This window comes from Trachymyrmex cornetzi, unplaced genomic scaffold (genome assembly GCF_001594075.2).
Source record: "Trachymyrmex cornetzi isolate Tcor2-1 unplaced genomic scaffold, Tcor1.1 scaffold225, whole genome shotgun sequence".
Lineage (NCBI taxonomy): Eukaryota > Metazoa > Arthropoda > Insecta > Hymenoptera > Formicidae > Trachymyrmex > Trachymyrmex cornetzi.
The window spans coordinates 1,034,716-1,056,653 of record NW_017296901.1 but is presented as its reverse complement, the minus strand read 5'-3'; the positions used below and the strand labels follow the sequence as shown (position 1 = coordinate 1,056,653).

The window sequence follows — 21,938 nt, the reverse complement described above, 5'->3', positions numbered from 1 at the left end:
GACAATCACAGCGTTATCTTTTGTTTTCGCGGCATCAGTTTTTCTAATTAACGATTTCATATTCATTTACAAATATCACTTCAACAAAATTATTAAAAAAAAGTTTTATTAATGTTAATTAATAATGTGAAATAAAGTTTAATTCATGAAAATTTTTTATCTTACAAAATTATTATCAAAATTTTTAATTGAATTAACCACACTAAAAAAAAATTTCTGGTTTAAAATTAATGAACCAGAAGATTCTGATTATATTAATCAGAATTCTGATAATTCAACTAGAATTATAATAGATAAATTCAATTGGAAAGGTCTAATTTATTCATTTTTAACTAATTTCGATTAATCCAACTAGATTCTTTTCCCAGTACACAAATATAGTAAATCAGTTTACATAGAAAATGCCATTACTGGTAATTAGTAAAAAGGGTTATTACTAATTTAATTACACCATTGGAGGAAAATAGAATAAAATTTTAACTTACATCTGCCACCAAGTTTTAACTCTGCCGTTGCTTGCGCACTTTCCTGATCGTTTCTAACGAAACATTGGTACATTCCCTTGTCCTCTTTTTTCACACTCTCGATTCTCAACACGCGATCTTCCAATCCAAGGGGCTTTCCATCTTTGAGCCAGGAGATGGTCTTGATCGGATTGCCTTGGACGGTACAAGTGAAGGTCGCTGGTCTTCCAAAATCGATGGTCTGCGTGCTAGGCTCGATTTCCGCGGTCAGCGGCGCCGTAACAGTCAAAACGGTCTCCACACTCTCGCCGCCGACGGAATTGTTGACGATGCAAAGATATTTACCGGAATCTTCGACTCGGGCTTCACGGATGATCAGAGTGCCGCTGACCTGACGTACACGCTCATTTAGTGGAACTGGCTGACGCCTCAATGTGCCCTCGATGAACTTGTACCATCTGGAACAAGAAAATAAAAACTACCGATTTTCGCGTCAATACCGGAACGAGAATTGCTCGTTCCGTATCTTTAGTCGCTTATATAAATCAAAATTTATATCGCAAAATGGAACAAGAATATATCAGTTAATTTTATAAATTTTATTTCTTATGTAAATGACTTATAAACCAATTTTTTATAATTTATAAAATATTTTTCTATTGTTTTTATATATATTATTACAATATTTTTATTATAACGTACAGCTTACACAAAACTCTAACTCGGGAGAATGAGACACGTACAAGACTGTGAACATTTTATAAATCCACGCGAATAACACTATTTGTTCCATTCTACGCTATTATGCCTTAAATTCTATATGCAGGGCTTTGGGCGTCTCTGGGCACGGCCTTCCGTTTCTCCACCGATCTATCGGTGTCACATCTCTTTCGCGAAATAATTTTGTACAAGAACAAAATCACAATTCAAGAATAAAATAAGATGTTTCTACTGTAGCCTCACGATCGAGAAGCAATGCAGGCGGGGCGCAACAGAAGAATAAAGACAATGACGACGACAATAGATTAATAAAAGCAAAAGAGAATACGTAAAAAAGTATTCACATGTCGATTCTTGCCGCGATAAAATCCCTGAGGAAGAAGGTGAGGGGCGATTGTGTGCAGTGTGAAAGCAATGAACGATTATACTCGATTCTTCATGTTATTCACAACGGCGCTCGTCACTGATTAGCTTAGGCAAGGAGGGTGTAAAAAAGAAACGCCAATAATCCAGAATAAAATGATGTAACCAAGCGATCGCAATAGCGGTTTTTTGACGTGATTTGTTGTAGGCGGGTGCTAGTGCAAGGACTCTCTTTCATACTTTTCTATGTAAGCAACAATATCTCTCACACATAACAATACATGTCGCGATACAAAATCATTAAAAAATTCGTCCTCTAGCATTGATTAACCAATTCCAGAACTGTAAATAGAATTTGCGAGATATTGTCGAACGTACAATCACAAATGGTGGCGTTTAGTGGAAGGCGATTGGGCAGGGAACAAAAATGGTAATGGTGAATTGGCGGTACGTTTAATGGCGATGGTGCAATTGGACGACGTGAAAAAAATGTTAAGGTTCGATTCTCCTCAATCACTCACACACGCCCAATGTGTATATGAACGAGCGATCGACTTCTTTACCTTTTGTTTTGAACGAGTGAGAGAGAGAGAGGATGGGGAATGAATTAATACGAGCGGATGAACGGAGGCACGAGAAGGTGGTAAGGACTTACCAGCCAAATATTGTGGGACTTATTTGGAGGTGTGCAGGTGTAGGGCAACATTGACCGCCCCATTGATCGGGTGATATCCTCTCGGACCACCCGGATCAGCACCGAGGATACCGGGGGAGCAGAGGGCCCGCATCCTTTTCGAGGTCGCGCTTCCGTCACCTATCTCGAGGGTTGAGGGGAGGATCCAGTTGGCACTGAAAACCAACACGTCCAATTGGCCCCGGATCAGGGATATACATTTCGTCATTAGCACTATTGTTTGTGACTCGTGTAATATCGCGTTTAGTTTACATTCGGAATTAAAAGGCCATCGAAATTATTAAACCGTCGCATGAAAATCGAGAGCATCAGTTATTTTCAGCACCTTTCCAAGCTCTGCTCTAATCTACGCTCTCTCTCGTTCTCTTCCCCTCTCCTCCTCCTTCTCTACGTCTCTGCACCGAGTGTCTTAAAAATACTTTTACATTTCTTCTCTGGATTTCATAATATTATCCTATCTCTGTATTAAAAAATCATGTCCTTTCTTCTTGCCCCTGTCAAATCTTACGGTACCGCCACCCGACACGGGGTAGAGGGTAAGGATGGAAAATATTAATAGTGAATACAGGATCTGTGCCCCGCGGAGCGTGAGACTACATCCAAATCAGAGAGAAAAAAGATCTGTACGGAGGTGTGTACCTAGTAATCGGGGCAGGAAAGCCTTGTGCCGCACACGCCAGCGCCAGAGACTCGCCCTCTACCCCGCGGTACTTATTAAGGCCGTCACCAGTCGTCTTCGGGGCAGTACGACCAGACGGCTCTGAAATAAATAGATTGCCCAAAGTGTGTGAGAACTTCGTCCCTTGATAACGAAATTTCGGGTCCATTCTATTTTTTAATTCAACTGCGGAACCGGTACGCGACGTTCGAATTTTAAGCGACTAACAGTTTTATACATACCCTATGCCTTTGCGTTCGACCTGGCTTAAGTCGACAGAATTTTAGCATGCAATCTACTCACCTGACTATGATGCCAATCTTGCCAGATAGTGATCCGATTTTGAATGCAATGTTGTAGTAAGTTTACATCTGATTATTTACTGCACGACACTCACATCTAATTAATATAACGTAATGACAGAAGATGTTTTAAAATTTATATTGCATTTATTCTGTTACTATATACAGGATGGTCTAGACAACCCGCAAGAGCCGGCACATACATATTCCTCGGGAAAAAGTGAATCGAAAGTGTCAATAGCAAAATGTTGTAATATCAATAGTTTTTAAACGATGAAAATGTTCAACCACAGGGCATGAAGCTCGAGCCATCAGGTGCGATGCAACTAAGCAGCTGGCCACGCGAACGCTTTGACGGATACCGCTAAACGGCACGGAACCACTTAGTTGCGCCGCACTCGATGGCGCGAACTTCATGCCCTGTGGTTGGACATTTTCAAAGCCTCAACGTTTAAAAACTATTGATATTACAATTTCATGTTATTGACATTTTCGACTCACTTTTTTACGCACACATATACATAAACTCAAGCGTCACACAGTAAAAGTTTGATGTAAACTTGCTATTAACTTGGATATCTATCCGCTAAACACAATACAGTATAAGAATAACAATGTTATAATTTCCTACTCAATAATATAACTGTTATGCACATGTGCTGTTACATTATATATATTATATTATATTTTATATTATTAAGTGGGAAATTATAATATTGATATAATGTTACTGTCATTTTGTGTTTAACAGATACTCCGAATTCACAAAATTGTTAACTCCTTAACTCATTAAATAGTGCACTATGCCTATCTGTAATTTTCTGTAGCTCATCGAGAACATTCTCACACGAGCACATTTTATTTCAGTAATTTGTAGAACGTGATTCGCTTCATTGACGACGACGATGAAGAACAGAGAAAAAAACAAATTATACAAATTCGCCCGCATGGAAGAAGACTTCCAAAGTCTATACCTTGTGAGAGGCACAGGGTATCCCTGAAGCGAATGACTCAACGCAATATCCTGACCTTCAACAGCCAGAACAACTTCGAATCCGAACTTCTTGCCTGATGATCGTGGCGCGATTTTATTTGTGCCCTCTGAAATAGTATCGTAAAGAAAACACAGGAAGGAAGATATTGGAGCGATTTTTGCCAATGTACCTTGTCAATGGGACAGGAAAACCCTGAGTGGCGCATTCCAAAGCCGCCATACCCGTCTTTGGTACATCTATCAACTTGCCACCTTCGTAACGTTCACCGGCAATGCGTGGCGCGACATTGCCGGTTGGTTCTGTAAGCAGGGAATCGGGGTGCAAGAACACGAACTAGCGTGGAAGACATATCTCATTTCTTCAATTGGACCTTCCCGCAATTGTATCGCAATTAAAAATGAGATATACAAACGTTATTTCGAAATTGTCTGATATGCGATTCTTATTCACATCGCAATTTGTCAATTGACTTGTAAATGTCTGTACCTGAATGCAGGTGCTGGGAAACCCTGAACAGGACAAGGTAGGCCAACCGTCTGTCCGATTAGGATGTCCCTTTTTAATCCGTTCACATCCTTGTCTCGTACGTTCGGACGTACACTGCCTCGCGGTTCTGCAATTGCGCAAACATTGGGGAAACTCGGGAACGCGACGCCACCATAATCATCATCATCATCATCATCATCATCATCATCATCATCATCATCGTCATCGTCGTCGTCGTTATCAAATGTATTGTTGACGCACGGCACACAGAATGCGGGTTTGCGGACGGTAAAATGTGAAGATAACGATTGATAACTGCATTTTACATTCTCAAGAACTGCATTACAACGTCATGTTTTTAAAAAATTTCTTTAATCAATTTTACTAAAATTTCGTACAATTATCAATAAATTTGAAAAAGGTTAAATAATTTTATATGTACAAATTATGATAATTCAGTGACGATTTTTGTTAAATTGTTCGAACAGCTCACCTGAATAAAGGTGACGGGCTGGCTTGAGCCTCGCAAAGCAACGTCACTGCATGACCCTCGTTTATCATCATTTCATCAAATTTAGATCTAGGCGGCAATCGAGGCGGACTACTTCCAACCGGTTCTAAAAACGAAAAGGGCGAAAGGTTCACCTACCACGAAATCAATCGATATCTTCACATATATGCTTCAATCTAATATTAGTACATGATCGGCAGGATGCGCTTCTTATTTTAGTAAAAACAAATGTCTCCATTTCCTGACTTATAAAAAGTCAATTAATGTTTAAAATAAATGTTTAATCAATGTTAAAAATTAAACATTTTTAGTAGTTTTCTCTTGAAAATTTTTTCTTGAAGAATCTAAAATCAAATACTTCTTTTACATGTGTACATAAATTCCATTTAGAACTGTATCTTCACTTAATCTCTTCACTGTATCTTCATTTAATTTCCATCCCGGATAAGAAAATTCTTATCAAGAGCCAATATTTGCATTGCATTTACGTCGGCGTACCTGAAGACAGGAAGTGGATTCGCTTGAGCCTGACACAGCATTACCATGGCAGTTCGCGACGCGATTGAGAGGACAGTTATTTTAGCTGTTGGTGGCACCTTCGGTGCTGCGCCAGTTACTGGCTCTAGATACGTAAACAATAAAGCGATAAAACGAATCAAGGTATGTTGATTGATATGAATCGCTTAAGGCTTAAGTGAGCAAAGCTATCCTTCGCCAAGAAAAGAGCTATGTCGAAGATATATCTTTAAGCGCGAATAAAATTGATGAAACGGAGGAAAGTCTTCGCTACAGATTACAATAAATAATTGTAAATACCTATAAGCTGGAAGAGGGTGTCCCTGCGCGGGGCACAACATTGTTACAGCCACTCCGACGACATTCGCGAGAACATCATATTTAGATGTGGAAGCGACTCGAGGCTTAGCACCGTTTACAGGTTCTACAGAACGATAACGTTACGAGAACTGTATCGCCGCGAATAAACAAGAACAAGTTCTACGAAAATATGTTTAATTAAATATGTCGATGGACTGACCTAAATGCGGGAGCAGGGAATGCCTGTGCATCACACAACAAACTAATTTCGGCATCATTCGTCACTTCGAAGGAATTGGACTTTGCCGTTTTCGGGAATTTTGGGGCTACACGACCTGCTGGCTCTAATGCACATAAATTTTATTTTTCATAACCTTTTCGTTACGACAGAACGCGCCACCGCCATATAACATTTATTTATCAATTTGTTAAAAGTAAACTGAGTACATATTACGTAAAAGATATTTCAAAAATGCCGATAAAATATATATATATATATATATATACATATAGACTGACCTAAATGCGGGAGCAGGGAATGCCTGAGCATCGCACAATAAACTGATTTCGGCTTCACTCGCCACTTCAAAGGAATTGATCTTTGCCATTTTCGGAAATTTTGGAGACACTCGACCTGCCGGCTCTAACGCGTAAATAAAGTTTATTATTTCTCTTAGAATAATACGTCTGCGTCTATAAAACGCGCCACCGCCAAGCAATACTTGTATTTTCTTTTTTAAATAAGAATAAGAAGATACCACATAATACAGATATATATACTCGTATATACAAAACTAAGTGAATATGTTGATGGACTGACCTAAACGCGGGAGCAGGAAATGCCTGTGCATCGCACAACAAACTTATTATGGCACCGTTCGCCACCTCGAATGAATCAATTTTTGCTGATTTCGGGAATTTTGGAGATACGCGACCTGCTGGCTCTAGCATAGAAACAATATTTATTATTTTTCTTAAAATAATATATCTATGTCTGGACAAAACGAGCCACCGCCGTACAATATTATATATCATAAGTAGCCTACTAAAATTCAATCAAGAATAAGAACTGCATAGAATACATATAGACAAAACTAACTAAATGTATTAATGACTGACCTAAATCCGGGAGCAGGAAATGCTTGTGCATCGCATAATAAACTTATCACGGCACCATTCGCCACCTCGAATGAATCACTTTTTGCAGATTTCGGAAATTTTGGAGATACACGACCTGCTGGCTCTAGCGTGGAAACGAAATTTGTTATTTTTCTTAAAATGACATCTGATAAAACGTCAGGACAAAACGCGCCACCGCCGTATAATTTCTTATTAAATAATTTACTAAAATTAAATTTAAAATACTTATCCAAAATAAAAGAAAGCGAAGATATTAAAAATGTAAATGAAAATGTAGATATACAATAGTAGATATACAATAAAAGTAATTAAAAAAATTGTTTTGTAATTATTACTTTCAATGATAAAAAGATTTACAAATTTAGAAATTTGCATTAATAAGATATAAGAGAAATGTACATTATTAACCATAGTTCAAAAACAACAAATCATACAATACTTCTACTTTAACAGCAACCATTTTTATGAGACTCCAAATTACGCGATCTATGTCCAGTTCGTTAACATCATTACCTGTGAGTCGGAGGTGGCGATGCTTGAGCGGCGCAAGTTAGCGCGAGTGACGATTTCGCATTTCTTACATAAGTGCTGCTTTTCGCGTCGCTCTGAAAGGCGGGCGCCTTCGATCCCACGGGCTCTGGAGCGAAGCGAGAAAATCATCTGAATATCCTCCGATAATTTTTCATTCTCTTAATTACCTGAACGACGGTACGGGGAACCCCTGCGCAGGACAGTGTAAACTCGATGCACTTCCCGCAGCGCGTATAAATGAGTTGACGCGATCGTCACTCGAGAATTTCGGCCCCTTCGCTCCCATTGGCTCTGATAATATAAGAATCGCATAGATCGATTTCCGAATTAAAAGTTATACCGTAAAAACTTGCATTTCTAAGATGTGAAAACGAAATATTTTTTTAAAGAAAATAAAGCGAGCCACGATTATTATTCCACCGTTCTGACTACACCACGAACTCCCATTAATGACGTACAAATCAATAAAGGGCACAATCACGCTGTAAGTACCTGAACGCTGGTACTGGGTGACCCTGCGCTTGGCACTGCATCGCAAATCCGACCATCAATTTAGTTCGTAGCCATCGTTTCGCGTCACCCGTGACGGAAGGCGCCTTACTGCCTACCGGTTCTTTACACAAATAAATTACAGACCTTTGTTGTACCAATATATTACACTGAAAGAAATGTTTGATATGTATAACCATTTCTTTTATTGATATGTGACTAACAAAAATGTTTTTATTTTTTCATTAAAAAATTGTGTTACTCTAACCAAATTTTGATTAGAACACAATTTTTTAATGAAAAAATAAGAAAAGTTTTGTTAGTCACATATCAACAAAATAAATGGTTATACATATACGTATCACAACATTTTCAGTGTAGAGAAATAAAGAAATTGTCCTAAAATTTATTTTCAGCAAAATAGATATCGTTACTGACGCGATTAAGAAAAGAATCATTTCAATATAATTCGCCCATATGATTTACCTGAACGCTGGCACAGGGTAAGCTTGCCCTTGACAGAGAATCACGATGTGTGTATCGGTACGCCTTTCCATCAAACTGCCCTTCTCTCCCAAAATCGAAGGTGCCTTACTGCCGACCGGTTCTATCGACGTATGTACAATACATTTTAGGCCCAATTACACCAACGTTACTATAATTTTAAGCGAGGCTTATTGTTAGAACTTTCTCTCTCTCTCGACTTTAAAAAGAGAGAGAAAGAAAGTTTTAAGCCTCTTATTTAAAGTAAAAATAACGTTGGTGCAATCGAGCCTTAATCTCTCAAAAAAGGAATCGCGCGACAATGTCGTTACCTAAAACTGGGCACAGGGTGACCCTGACCAGGGCACGTCAGTACCACGCTGGATCTCGCAATTGTCTCTTTCCACCCGCGTTTCATTTCGCCAACCAGCGCCGGTGCTTTACTTCCAATCGGTTCTAACGATTAAAAAAACGAAAATGTTTCAAACAAAACCGGAGGTAAAGAAAATGACTCATTCATTAAAAAAAAAAAAATATCTTGAAAGTTTCTTTTTCAAGAAAAAATTTTCCGCTTTTTTCAAAATTACACGTGTTTTCCTGCGTTAAAGAAGTTTACCTAAAACTGGGCACAGGGTGACCCTGAGCTGGGCAGAACAATATCACCGTGTAGCCTACCCTTCTTTCCTTCCATCCACCTTTCAAATCGCCTGTCAATGCCGGTGCTTTGCTGCCGACCGGTTCTAGCGAACAAAAGCCATCGAGAAATCAGAAAAAGTGGCACGCAACAATCTTCATTAACTGCGGTAACTTTACCTAAAAGAGGGTACAGGATATCCCTGCGCCGGACATGGTAATACTGCGCTTGAACTCGCTCTCTTCTTCAGCCATCCCCCTCTTATCTCGTTCGTGAGAGCCGGGGCTTTAGTTCCGATCGGCTCTGACGATTACAAAATTCATGCAATCAACCAATTTGGACCTTATAAAATTAATTGTACATGGAAAGAACGATTTTGCTAAAGTATCTAAAAATTTAGTTAGATAATAGATCTGAAAATAATAGTGTTAAACCATCAAAATAATTATGTAGAGAATTTAAATAATATCGCAAAAAATTTTGATATTCTAATAATCAACTTGAATGTCTTACATAATTATTTTGATAATCCAATAAAATTATTTTTAGATCCGAATTTAGCTACAATAAATTTTTAAATACTTCAGCGCAAAACCGTTCTTTCCATATACATATTACTCAAGCTCAAGATTAATCTTTTATTCCGGGTTGAAGTAACAAATCGATCTTTGTGTCTATTGTCAAGACTCAAGAACAATAAATCGAAGCGAATCTAAAAAAATTCGAGGGTAGTAAAAAGCAATAAGTAATCGATTTATTTTTAATTGAAATATAAGTCTTACAAGACGTATCGGATCTAATGACATTTTTCCTGTGCTATATCATTACCTAAAGGAAGGAACAGGATATCCCTGCGCCGGGCACGACAACACAGCATTGGAGTGCGTTCTTTTCCTCAACCATCCAGCTCTTAACTCGCTGAGAGCCGGAGCTTTAGTTCCAATCGGCTCTAACGATTACAAACGTGCATGAGAAACCAACTCGGACTTTATAAAATTAATTATACATGCTTATATTTCCATGTTAATTAATTCCACACATTCAAGCTTGTCAATAAGTGTTTTATCTGGATTCGAAGAAGATTAATGCTTGAATTTATTGTCATAATTCATAAACAATAAATTGAAACGAATTGAATAAATCCAAATATAATAAAAGTAAACAATTTTTAATTTAAGTTGACGTAGATAAATTTTGTAGAGATTAAAGTTTAACCTAAATTATAACATCGGATCTAATTACGCTCTTTGCCATTACCTGAAAGAGGGTACAGGATAGCCTTGCGCCGGGCAAAATAATACCACAGCAGATCGTGCCCCGATCTCTAGCAACACGCCCTTCACGATGCCGGTTATCGCTGGCGCTTTGCTTCCGACTGGCTCTAATCATTTATGCAACGATTGCTCAGCAAGTTGATATTTTTACTCAACGCTTGTCGTGTTTTTATGTAACCTTTCTGTTGGAACAGGAGACCCCTTCGTTAGCAAGAAACGGAGCGGAAAATCGGAGCAGAAAACGATGCGGGCGCATAGAGATAAAATGTGAAATGAGAAGCAATAACTTGTTCTTGATTCATATAATTGATCTTTGGTTTTAAAATAAAACAAATTTTTTAGTTCTTTTTGTGAAGTATATATGTACATGTAGAAGCTATACCTAAAGGAAGGCACGGGATATCCCTGTGCTGGACACGGTAATACGACATTGGATGCTCTGCTTTTTTCCATCCACACACCTTTCACATCGCCCGTAAATGCAGGCGCCTTGCTGCCCACAGGTTCTAATATATAAAGAAACATGCGATAAACAATAACAGAATTACGTCTTTTAGCTACGTAAAACAATAACGTCTTTTATCTCTAAAGGGACAGGGAACCCTTCTGCGATTAATAGAATAATATAAATCAATGAAACTCTAAGCCATGTGACTCACATTATTTTTAGAACAATCAATAGGACAACAATTAAAAGACTGATACAAACGCATTTAGACAAGGTATCTGATGGAAAATAAAATGGCTAGAAATAAAAATAAAAAAATAGGTTTTTCAAAAGAAACACAAATGCGAATTTACCTAAACGAAGGTACTGGATAGCCCTGAGCAGGGCAAAACTGTACAATGCTGGAAGCAGCTTTGCTATTCATCCAACCTCCTTTCAAAGTGCCTGTCAACGTCGGCGCTTTGCTCCCCACTGGCTCTGACAATTTATATACAGACACGGTCATGCTATGAGAATCATTTATTTCTCAATCTACGGCTTTAGTACTGGTGTGCATGTACCTATACGTTGGTACTGGGAACCCCTGCGCGGGACAAAACAGGGTTAAATCGTCTCCTCGAACACGATGGTACCAAGCTAGCTTCGCATCGTTCGAAAACTTCGGCTTCTTCGTAGCGACCGGTTCTAATTACATGACAGGCAGGGAAATAAATCTCTTCTCGCATGTTGCGCGAATGACCAATTGCTCTATCTACGGTTTAGATACTTGCGTGCATGTACCTATACGTTGGAACTGGGAACCCCTGCGCGGGACAAAACAGGGTCAAATCGTTTCCACGAACGCGATCGTACCAGGCCTTCTTTGCGTCGCTTGAAAATTTCGGCTTCTTCGTAGCGACCGGTTCTAATTAAATACCGGAAAATGAAATTCTCTTTGCATGCTGCAACAATTCTCTATTTACAGTTCTATTTACAGCTTTAAACAGCTGACGTGCATGTACCTATACGCGGGAACTGGGAACCCCTGCGCGGGACACAGCAGAGTCAGATCATCTCCTCGAACACGTTCGTATCCAGCAAACTTTGCATCGCTCGAAAATTTCGGCTTCTTTGTGGCGACCGGTTCTAATTGTACGATAGAGAATAAAATGTGGTTCCTCTCGCATGCTGCGACAATTGTCGCTCTATTTGAAGCTTTAGAATATTTGCACATGTACCTATACGTGGGAACTGGGAACCCCTGCGCGGAACACAACAAAGTCAGATTGTCTCCTCGAACGCGATCGTACGAAGCCAGCTTTGATTCGCTCGAGAACTTCGGTTTCTTCGTGGCGACTGGTTCTAATTACATCGAGAGGCATGAAGCAATCATCGCATAATTGATCAGATTCTAACATATTTCAAAAGCTAGGAAACCTAAATAACCACACCGAGAATTGTTAAATTCTCATCTATTACAATATATTATGAGTACTAATAATTTTACGGAGACATTTGAATTACGAAAGCATGTATCATGTAATTTGAATAAATGGTTAATGACAATGCAATTATTAGGTACCTGGTTACAGGAATAGGATGCCCCTGCGCGTTACATAGCATGTTCACTTCCAATCCGCGGTTACGAACAAAAGAGAATGTTTTTACGTCTCCTATAAATGCGGGCGCTTTGCTCCCCATCGGTTCTAAATGAGAAAATAAAAGACGTCACGAAAAATGTGTATGCTTTACATGACTGAACCCTCGGACAGAGTTCCCCTCGTCGACTTTTCGTAACGATTGTTCCGTGAAAGATATGAAAGAAAAATCAACCGATGTAACAAGTAAATGTAATATTGTAAATAACATAAGATTACCAAAAAAAAGATGTTTTAATACACATATAAATTGCATATATATATTTTAAATGTTTTAAAATCATTTCTGAATTCTGATATTCATGAAACGATTTTTACAGACAAATGAATATTGCCTATAGAATGAAGTTACTATTATTTTTAAAGATCGATGTTACTTGAATCCTTATTAAATGTCGTACCTAGTCACTGGAGGAGGATGGCCTTGGGCATTGCACGGAAGACTGACTTCTGCATTCGCTTTCCGCGCCAATAAAGATATCTTTGCTTCGCCGGCAAAGGCAGGCGCCTTACTTCCGACGGGCTCTAAAGAATATCGACTTGCCATTACTACGAACCCAATTTTTGCCCGTATATTTGAAGCAGGGACAGGGCTTTCCCTTGCCAACACCTATTATGCATTACGCGTTATTAAATTCGTCTTTTAATAAAACAGCTCTTTTATGAAATCGAATTTAGCAGCTTTTCTCTAAGAATAAAAATATTATTGCTTTAACAATATTCCCTGGTTTCCTCTCTCCCTTTGACAACACTTTCTTGTATTAATTGATAATGATGTAATAATCTCATACCTAGATACTGGAGGAGGATGACCCTGAGCATTACAAGACAAACTAATGTCCATGTTCGCTTTTCTCACCAGCAGAGATAACTTTACGTCACCCGCGAAGGCGGGTGCTTTGCTTCCGACGGGTTCTAAAGAATGTTTTTATTGATTTAGAAAAGATCTTTTTACACCCCCCCTATACCTTGGGCAGGAACAGGGTTTCCCCGCAAAAACGAAGCTCGATTTTGATTAATTGATATAAATTGATTTTATTTCTTCTCAATCTCATCCACATCGATACGAAACTTTTTTTTACAAAGTCAATCTTTGTCAACTATGAATCTAAAAGTTATTACCTAGTTGTCGGCACAGGACTTCCCTGGGCAGCACAAAAAATACTAATGGGTTGTCCTTCGTGTCTTCCGATCGTACGACTTAAATCGTCCGACGTTAATCTAGGTGACCTGGCACCTATCGGTTCTGAAATCGACGAAAATTGAATCGCGTAAGCACCTCTTGTGCGAAATTACCTGGCGATTGGGATGGGAAATCCCTGAGCGTTGCAGGCAAGCACCACATCCGTACCCATACGTCTAGGATAGGCTCTAAGAGTGTCATCGGTGGAGAAAATTGGCGATTTAAACCCGACTGGTTCTACGAGAAACAACGTGATGGAAACGATCATTTTTACGTGGCAACTCGCGACATCACGAACAGCAAGAGAATTACCAATTAAGAAATCGGGAGAAATCTTCTGTGATTGAAAATTATTGTAAGTCGTAAATTCAGCGTTGAACGTACAAGTCAAAGTGTCAATTATTTTAACGATTATGAAGAATGTGGATAGAATATATTCGCGTCTCTCACCTTGAAATTGGAACAGGGTAACCTTGCACGGGGCACATTAGGTTTGCTGCACCAAGCGACCTAGATTCCATGAATTCGACTTTACGCACACTTGGCAATTTGGGTTTCGCGCTTGATGTCGGTTCTAAAGGGTACACGAGGAAAAATAAGGCTTGTTAGGCACGAAGACTAGTACTAACCGTGTAATTGGAACAGGGAACCCTTGAGCGGGGCAAGTCATTGACACCGCGCTAGAGCTCGGCGTCGGCTTCACCACTTTTATGTCGGCATTCGTAAATTTTGGTTTCGCACTGGACACGGGCTCTACATTGAGGAAACATTAGATCGTCGTACGTGTCGATACTATATGACACGTTTTGAACGCTGGAACTGGGTATCCCGTAGAAGAAGCAAGACCAAAAACCAAATTGTATTTCAAATACAAGAAGAGCATAAAATGTTCCCTCTAAAATCTAAAAAATGTATTTATATTTTAAACAATATATGGAAATTATATTATATAATTGAAGGATTTCTCACAAAAATTAAATAAGTCCATTTTTCTTTATTTGGATTATGGTACCAAATTTTTCTCTATTACATTGTCAACAATTTTGTTCCGACAAAAATTAAACAAAAAACAGGAAATATAAGAATTTAACATCTAACAAGAATATTTTTGTTAAAAACAGTATGTTAAATTTAATAAATAAAATTAAAAAATTGTTTTATTATATGCTTCGTATAATATTTCCTTTTTTCTTCATGTTTATCATACCAATTTATCATCTCTATTAATGTTACAAAAAAAGATAAATGTAAAATATTATAGAATAAATAAATATATAATAAATATAAAATTTCCGCAAGAGAACAAATTCAGTGATTTATTATTTTTCTTATGAATTCTCAAAATATTAATCAAAAAACTTAAAACTTTGTTCTTATATACTTACACATCATTTCCGGAGAAAAATGATCATATTTGTACAATGAACGGTATAAAAATAAAATTTTTTTAATTTCCGAGAATTTAATTTTTTACACTTATTTGATTTTTGTAAAAAATCTTTTAATTACAACTCACACAAGGAAGTGAATATTTTTATTCTCTTGAAAAATTTATTCGAAATACACAAAACGCAAAAGAGTACTTTACATTTCCAATATTTATATTACACATAATTCTCTCTACGTGTATTTGAAATATTGATTAGTCTCTTGAATATAAAGATAGAAAACGATAGTTATTAATTTCTGCGCCGAAGAAATTCCGAGGACAGAGAGAAATTAAGCGGGATATAAATGTAATTTAAATAACAAGGACACGATCAAGCCGGAAGGAAAAATCGATTCCTGCCCTTCAATGTCCACTTTCTCTCGTGTTTATTCAATCACTTTCTGTACCGCGTAACCGTGCATCAATCAATATAATTATTCAGACAATCTTTATATATTCAATATACCTGTAATTCGGTACTGGAAATGCTTGAGCTGGGCATGGTAAAGTTAGAGGTTGTTCACGTTGTACCGTGTACGTTGTGTAAGTGCGAGAATTTTCTGTCATTGGAAATTTTGGTTTCGTGCTGGTAACTGGTTCTAAAAAAAGAACCATGAATCTTTAGTAATCACATTACGTTTGATTATTATACAAAATCAAAATTACTCAACATATTTATTCGATTAAAGTGTAATTGTAATATTTAACAATAAAATAGACAATTATGAACTGATGAAATTATTTCTTTTGCCAAGCTAATAATTCCTAAACGACATATTTGTAGTATACGATTTTATTTTATTCTTCTTTATGTCTAAGAAACCCTACACCGGGACAAGGTAACTCCATAATAATTGAACACGCTAATATTGACTATCCAGTGCTCGGCAACCGTCGTGAAACACTGGGGAAGATAATCACCTGCTATGACGTGTCCTTGATGACTTCACCCTCCACCGACGAAATCAAAGACCCCAAGACAGACGGCGAGGATAGCCCTGACGAATATCAAGTTAAAGAGCAATTTACCTGAATGCTGGCACGGGAAACCCTTGAACGGGGCACAAGAGAGTCACGATGGAGCCCAATATCGCATACGGATTCGTCGATTTCACGTCCAACGCCGTTAATTTCGGTTTCGAGCTCGACAATGGTTCTACGTAACCAAAAATACAAACGAGCGAATACCGAGTCGTTCGACTGTATAGGAAATCGATGATCCCCGCGTACTTTACGCCCGCAAACTTACTTGAAGACTGGGACGGGATACGCCTGGGCGGGACATTGCAGTGTCACGCCTTGAACTTCCGCGATCTCGAATGTACGGCTCTTATCGATAGTGGAGAATTTGGGCTTTGCGAAGCCGACCGGTTCTACAAATCAAACTTCCAGTCAAATGCAAAGTCTCGATGCACTGATACATACATTGTATTATTAAAATATATAGAATTAAGTTCAAAATTTGATGAATAAATTTTGGAAATGATATATCAAATTGATAACATTAATTAATATTAAATTATAATATATATTAAATCGCGTTACTATTATAGTTAAGAAGTCATTACAATTTTTGTCGCAAATAAAATAAAAATTAAGATAAACCGCAAATCTCATTTTACGCGCAAATAAATCGATACTGGGACAGAGTAACCATCCTCAGGGAGAAGAAGCCCTCAGATATTCTCCGTCAGATTCTCCTCTCTCCACGACAATAGTGGCAGATCAACCAATATATCAACCTACCTATACGTGGCGACCGGAAACGCTTGAGCCGGGCATAACAACGTAAAGCCTATGCCTTTTGTAACGCGTAGCCCAACGTCGTTTACAGATGGAAACTGAGGCTTGGTGCTTGACGCGGGTTCTAAAAACAGAACGCTAGACACAGTCCGATATGCGCGAAGCTGGCGGCACAAGATTACTCTAACTATGCTGGAATAGGGTCTGCCCTCTTCGTTAACAACGGTGAACGATTCCGTATTGATAGCGAGCAAATGAAAATACTGTAGAGACGTAATAACAGTATTTCTAAATTTTGTAATTACGAAGAATAGAAAAGTCTGAGACAAATCATAAAATTGTGTTGTATGTAGTGTCAAGTAGTTCAGAAATTAATTACCTGACGAAATAATGTTGTTGTAAGATGTTGAGAAAAGCAGAACGCGAAAAAAATATATATATATATAAATGTGTGATTTCTTAATTTCTTCGAAAATAGTGCACAAACTCCTACCTATAGAAAGGTACCGGAAATCCTTGAGCAGGACAAAGGAGAGTAACGCCTCTTTGCGAAGAAATGCTGAATCGCTGAAGATCACTCGTGCCGGACAATTGCGGCCGCGTGCTGGATGCCGGTTCTGATGGAAAAGATCATTTTTTCGGAAAAAAAAAAAGAGGGGGTCTTTACCTGTACGATGGGACGGGGAACCCTTGAGCAGGACACAATAACGTCATCGTGCCATCTAAGTACACTTTGAATCCCTGCGAGTCCGCTAGCGACGGAAATTTCGGACGGGCACTTGCGACTGGTTCTACGAAAGTTCGAAGATACCAAAGAAATATCGATGATCACGATGCTCTCTTTCACTTATGCTATTAATATATACAAGGTGCCTCATAACTCTTAATTAATATTTGTGGAAGTGAAAGAGGATTTCACCTCTGTATACATATACTATAACGAGTAATATATTGTAATTTGACATTTCTTTATTAATAAAACATATGTGTTTAAATGAAATCTAATATAATTAAAAATTTAAGTACAGTTATTTCAGTATAGTTAAAATTTAGTTTAAATAAAATTTTATGTTCATGAAGTAAATTTAAATGTTCCATGTATAATAATCGATCACCGGAAATTGACATATGGCGATTCGTATAACAGACATTGAAAGATTAAAAGAGAAGATGAGTATGTGAGAACACGCAGAGCGTGCATACACCGTCTATCTATCCGTCCGCAATTTCCTTCTTCGTTTTTTCTACATTATTCCGCACTGCCATGCCGTCGTGCGCCAACCGGAATATGGTCTCTCTATAGTACGCACTCGCTTTCTTATAACATCGACGCTTTGTATACCTGAAAGCTGGAACGGGGAAGGCCTGTGCCGGACACATGAGAGTCAGCGGCCGATCGCAGTGAACTGTGTACGTACGCGAATTCTCTGTCATCGGAAATTTCGGTTTTGTGCTGGCGACTGGTTCTACAAGAAAGCGAAAGAGAAAGCACGAGCGTACAGCATGTATCTACATTTGTACAATTGCAACAAAAATGTGATAATTTAAACTAATCGAATTTTATTTCTTGTTTTAAATAATTATTTAAAATTGCTGAGACAGGGCATATTAATAATTGTATTATTACAAAATAAATATTAAAACGATAAACAAATATTCAAAACAATAAGGAAAAATTATCTTGTGAGAAAAAAAATGAGCTTGTTAATTCTATATTTTAAAAATATTTGCAATTTCAGAAAATAATATTAATTATGAATGCTCGTGTTCTTTCTATCACTCCTAGAGATACACAATTGTATTTTCTATTTGTAAATCTAAAACTGCCGTGATATAACCTTGTCCCACCTATGCGATGGCACAGGGAATCCTTGAGCAGGACAGAGTAGAGTCAAAGAGTCTCTCTGGTTTGAGATAAATCCGCGTGAGTTATCCATTGTCGGAAACTTTGGACGTACGCTCCCCACAGGTTCTACAAAAAGACCACGGGCGTGGAAGGAAACGTGTCAGAAATGCTGACAACGTTACAATGATCCACTTACGTATGCCAGGGGACAGGGAACCCTTCAAACCCATTAAAATGATAACCAACTCGAAATCCATTATTTAATCGGATAATTGTGTACAATTTCGTGTCAAAATTCAATATTTTTTCAGTATCGTGGTAGGAATTATCATGAGAAATGTCTCTTCTAATTTAATAATGTAAAATTATAATAATATAAAATAAATGTACTATTATGTCTATTAACAAAATTCTCAAACTATAGGTATTGATCTTATATCATCGTATTTAAATAATCGCCGTTTGAATGATCTATCCTACCTATAAGACGGAAGCGGAAATCCTTGCGCAGGGCAAAAAAGTGGCAAGCTCCCGTTGGTCCTCGTCACGAATCCAATCAGGTTGACGATACTCGAAAGTTTTGGACGTGTGCTCGCTACGGGCTCTGCCAGTCGCAGTCCGGGAGAGAAGAAGATAAGTAATTGGAAAGGATAAGAGGAAAAGTGAAGATGACAGTGAGATGCACCACAACGAAATATCTTCGTGAATTTCGACTTACTTTTGAATAGGGACAGGGAACCCTTGAGCGGGACACGATAATGTGACAGATCCATCTTTAATCATACGAAACCCTCTGATGTCATCTATCGTCGGGAATTTCGGTTTCACGCTGCCAACCGGTTCTAAACATTATTGAATCGTACGTACGCACTATTACCGCTAGCTAAAATATTATCTATATGCAGGAGGACGGGGAACCCCTGAATCTCGAACTAAATCTGTATCTTGCAAATTTTTGCGCAATTAGCGTAAAAAACGTAGCGCAATTTAATCTTTTGATGTCCAAATCTCTGTGCTTAATGCTACAAATGTAGGTTTTGCTTAACATTTAATTTTATAAAAATAATATAAAAAGAGATTTTCTCTCTAATAATATTGTATAAAATATGATAAGATACATAAACAAAGAATGAATATTAAAATGTATGAATAAAATACGCGTTAATTTAACATATGATAAATGTTAATTTTACTGAAAAAATATGATTCCACAGTTTATTTACAAATTGTGTCGCGGTATTATATTTTTTATATTAATTTTTTTACATAACATTTGTGTTATGTAAAATAATAATTACTTTCTAATAATTACTTTCTAATATATACATTTTGTAAAATTAATACAAAAGTTAAATGTTAAATTTAACACAAATTTTCCAACTATTTGAGCTTGCTGATACTTCTCTTTTATGCAGGAGAGTTTATATGTGATTACTACACCTTTTAAATTTTCAAAACTACATTTGAATATTTTCATACTATAATACATTTAAACTTAGAGATATCAAAAGTCTTTTAAAACTGAGTTTTACGATAATCATATTATTACAATTCTGACACTAAAATTGAATTCAGCGATCCCAGAAACTATTAGAAAGTATAAGATCTTCCATTAAAAAGTTCTAATTCTCAAAGATGAATACAGCGTTAGAACTTTCATCAAAGTATATTAATATAAAATTGAGACCATACCGCTAAAGAAATTAGTTTAGTTATATGACATAAGAGGATCACCGCAATGTCAAGTGTATCGTCATTGCTGATTACCCAGCAGCTTCACTGCAAGCACCGAATATTTAATCGCAATTCCCTAATGGAGAATCAACGTGAGACTCGCTTTAAGAGCAAAATGACATCAAGATATTCGATAATGTAATACCTATGTGAAGGGACCGGGAAGCCCTGAGCAGGGCACAGGAGCGGCAAAGTTCCGTTCGTAGACGTGATAAGACCGTTTATATTGCTGACGCTGGGGAACTTTGGACGTACGCTTCCCACAGGCTCTGCGACAGGTTACGAGACCCCAAGAAGAAAAGAGAAAGAAAGAAAAATACATACGACTTCGCCTAGTACGACTTACTTGCACAAGGGGACAGGGAATCCCTGAGCAGGGCACAGCAACGTGACCGAGCCATCCTTTGTCGTTCGAAAGCTCCTCGAGTCGTCGATCGTCGGGAACTTGGGTCTTACACTGCCAATCGGCTCTGATCATATCGTTTATAATTGGAGACTTGCGTGCCCGCGACGAACGGTCATCCCGAAGGATTCGCGTTCGCTCGTAGTGGCAGTGTTGTGGTCTCTACCTGTACAGGGGAACGGGGAACCCCTGTGCCGGGCACATCAAGGCAGGGGAGTCTCCGACGAGAGTCCGGAAACCGCGCACGTCGTCCGTCGACGGAATCTTTGGGCGCACACTACCCACTGGTTCTAAAATGCACGTCATTTCTGTTTTTTTTTTTTTCATTCTTTGAACTCGCTTGTAATTCTGATGCGAATCAAGAATCGTCCTTGCGGAAAGATAAGCGATAAATTGACTCAATGTCGTGACCGTATATAAATTTATCTGAGTACCTTCAAGAATGATGACACTAAATGCTTTAACTAGATCAATGAGAAGGAACGGGGAACCCCTGTGCACACATACACAAACACGATACAACGATTTGCTAAATAATGGCGTAACAACAAAGGTTATTGGTGTTATTGGTATTGTCTGATAAAAGTTGAGATTCAAGTTTGATTACAAAAATTCTGTTATTTCTCTAAGATAATTTTCAATTTAATTTCCATACGTTATAAATAAAATACCTGATTTTAAATACCGATAAAAGACTGTCTTTTATCGCAAATCTAGATAAGTATATTTAAATTTTAGCTAACAAAAATAAACTATCTTCTCCTCTCCAATACAATTCCATCATTCCTAAATAAATGAAATTATCTATACAGCACAGATGCTTGCAGAAACATTGCTGCAACATTTTCAATGATACTACATTAATACTAGAACGTTGCAATATTGTTATAATATTGCTAAAATGATCTGTATTGTATGGGTAATAATTTGCCTGTCTTTACTAATTGCTTTACAA

General features: G+C 37.8%; 1 protein-coding gene across 1 annotated transcript in view; it reads right to left on the bottom strand.

Annotated features, from left to right (window-relative positions):
* Dscam1 (Down syndrome cell adhesion molecule 1) overlaps positions 1 to 21,938 on the bottom strand; it is a 77,671-nt gene that overhangs the window by 29,791 nt on the left and 25,942 nt on the right. The window contains exons 7-8 of the mRNA XM_018506479.1: positions 7,848 to 7,971; positions 486 to 922 (exon numbers count right to left, since the gene is read on the bottom strand). Coding sequence (XP_018361981.1) covers positions 486 to 922; positions 7,848 to 7,971 — 561 coding nt within the window. The remainder of the gene's footprint in view (positions 1 to 485; positions 923 to 7,847; positions 7,972 to 21,938) is intronic.